Here is a 2,500-nt window from a genome sequence, read left to right on the forward strand (position 1 = left end):
GGAAGTGAATCTTAAAAAAAAACAATAATAAGCAAAAGAAACTTTCACCCAAAAGTTGAAAAAATGAAACCAAAGTTTACGCTAACCCTGGATTAAGTGAACTGGCTTTCAAACAACCGGGCCCCGGTCGTTCAAACGATGGATAGCGCTAAACACCGGATAAATCACTATCTAGTGGATAAACACTAGCAAAACCAACTGAGTGATCCAGTGGATAGTGATTTATACGGTGGATACCGTTTTTCACCTTTTGAACAACCGAGGCCAGGTCCAGATTATTAAAGGAAAGCGTGCTTGTGACTGCAGTATGTGGCTGTTGCTAAGTGCACTTCTACTATAACCAAACCTCTACGTTTATTGAATTTCTTTTACTTAGACTCTCTCAAAATGAGATGAAGAGACTTGAAATTTTAATTAAACAGGGGTCTTCCAGACAGCTCCACCAGGGCCTTTAAACAGGCAGTGCAACAAGTGCAAAAAAATTAAAGTGATGGTTCTGGGCATGCAGCTGCACATGTACACATCACACATTTATTGATTTTATTGATGTCGAAACATTGATTTTTGGGAAAGACTGATTAATTCCTGTAGTTTCTGGAATGATTCAGACTGCTTTGCTGTCGGACGAGATCAGCAAAAGAAATCAAATTATGATGGTATTCACTTCCACTTATGTCGACGACTTTGAACACTGAAAAGTTCAATAAATGACAGAAGGGAACTTCACGCGATTGCCTTAGTGTCTTTTGCGCGATAAAAGTTCCTAAATCTTATCTCTTTATCTGCCTCAAATATCATAACATGATAAAATATGAAAGAATGCAGGACGAAGAGTGAAATGACAAACTTGTATCAATTTGAAAAGCATGAATTGTTTACTATTTGGAGGTATACTTTATGATAAAGCGAAAACGTAATCACGCCCTTTGGCGATGGACAAGCTACATACCAAATATTTGTCATCGAAAGACACCTTGAATATCTAAACAATATACCCAGGTGACAAATTATTGAAGAATAAGGCTTCGTCGTCGAGAGCAAAACTACACAAGCGCTAACATGACATATCCCGACTAAGCATGCTAATATTCCAAATAATGGCAATGCACAAAGGAGTTTCTGAAAAATACATCTTCCATGTAAGGTCTCTGTATGATATTCGACTGCATTTTGAATGACAATGCTTTATTTTACTTATGAATTTCTCCATACAAGCACGGTCCAGCATAAAACCACATACCTGAATGCTCGCTTTTGCCACACTCATCGAACCTCGACATCCAAACGCTGTATCATACTCTGACTTATAATAAGACAAAGTACCTCCGCACAAGACTACAAATCTTTCTTGCCACCCGTGAAGGTAATTCGTCCATTTTGATAGGGTATCTTGCAGTTCAGGGAGATGAGGTGGTGGATTGTTGCAATCTAAGTCGTCTTCTTCTTCGTCGCTTAAACTTGGCGTGTGATTACCAGACATCGTTATATTGTTCTTTTATAAAACGAGTGCCTAACAGCTAATTAAACGAAAGAAAATTTCTTTCACTTCATTTGATATTTCATTCCAAACGCCCAACATTCGTGCTCCTCCTACCACATTGCAGCCATTACCACAACCTCGAAGAGTTTACGTAGGTACATTTTAAATACACTATAATAGGGGATACATGAAGTACCTAGGCTTACTTGCAAAGGCATTCCGCTGACCAATTATAGCGGAGCGATGAAGCGAGGCGCGAACCGTGCCTCGACAGCGCCGCCAGCACAGCACCATTGGTTATGACGTCGACATCTACATCCACATGTTCCAGCACTAGGCAAAGTCCCTTTTTGGCTTATGGCAGTTTCTGCTTAGGTGGCCTCATACACCACAAGCCTTTTTGGAGACATCACCGCCAAGCCGGCCACTTCTGCTGGAGAGAACAGCACAGCCACAACACCGGGGACTACATCCCCTACTCTTATCGAATAGTGTGTGGGTTCTTTAACGTCCCACAGGGAACTTAAGAACATAGAGGGTATTTTTGAGACGGGGCCTGGTCTAAACATTTGCAGATGAAATTACAAAGGCAACACTTTCTCCTCAGTTATTTTAAGATCGTGAGTGTTGATCCGGCCAGGGGTTCAAACCCGCGACCTCCCGCATGACAGCCCGATGCTCAAGCAACTGAGCCACCGACTGAGTATACTCTCGCCTGCCCGTAAAGACTGTCGGGGTGGAGGTGGGGAGGCAGGACAGCCTCTGGGCACGGGAAATCGCGTGGCAGCGTTGCATTTGGCAACCCGCTTTTTTTCTGGAGGGAAAAATCATATTGATGACGAGGAACGAGAAAAGAGAAGTCAAAATAGGCCATTTCCGAGTTCATATCTGCCTCCTCTTCAAAGCGAGTTCAAGTGCGAAGTTTTTGTTATGAAAATTAGCTTTCATTCATATGTAAAGTAGAACTAATTACCATCACAAAAACTTCGCACTTAAACTCGCTTTGAAGAGGAGGCAGAC

The 2,500-nt window shown here is 41.9% G+C and overlaps 1 protein-coding gene across 1 annotated transcript in view; it reads right to left on the reverse strand.

The window, feature by feature from the left end:
* The window catches only part of LOC137992622 (ceramide transfer protein-like), a 28,043-nt gene extending 26,406 nt beyond the window's left edge, over window positions 1-1,637 (reverse strand). The window contains exon 1 of the mRNA XM_068838058.1: window positions 1,241-1,637. Within this exon, the coding sequence (XP_068694159.1) occupies window positions 1,241-1,480 (240 nt within the window). The 5' untranslated portion in view covers window positions 1,481-1,637. The remainder of the gene's footprint in view (window positions 1-1,240) is intronic.
* Window positions 1,638-2,500: the final 863 nt, after the last annotated feature.

Source organism: Montipora foliosa, chromosome 2 (genome assembly GCF_036669935.1).
Source record: "Montipora foliosa isolate CH-2021 chromosome 2, ASM3666993v2, whole genome shotgun sequence".
Lineage (NCBI taxonomy): Eukaryota > Metazoa > Cnidaria > Anthozoa > Scleractinia > Acroporidae > Montipora > Montipora foliosa.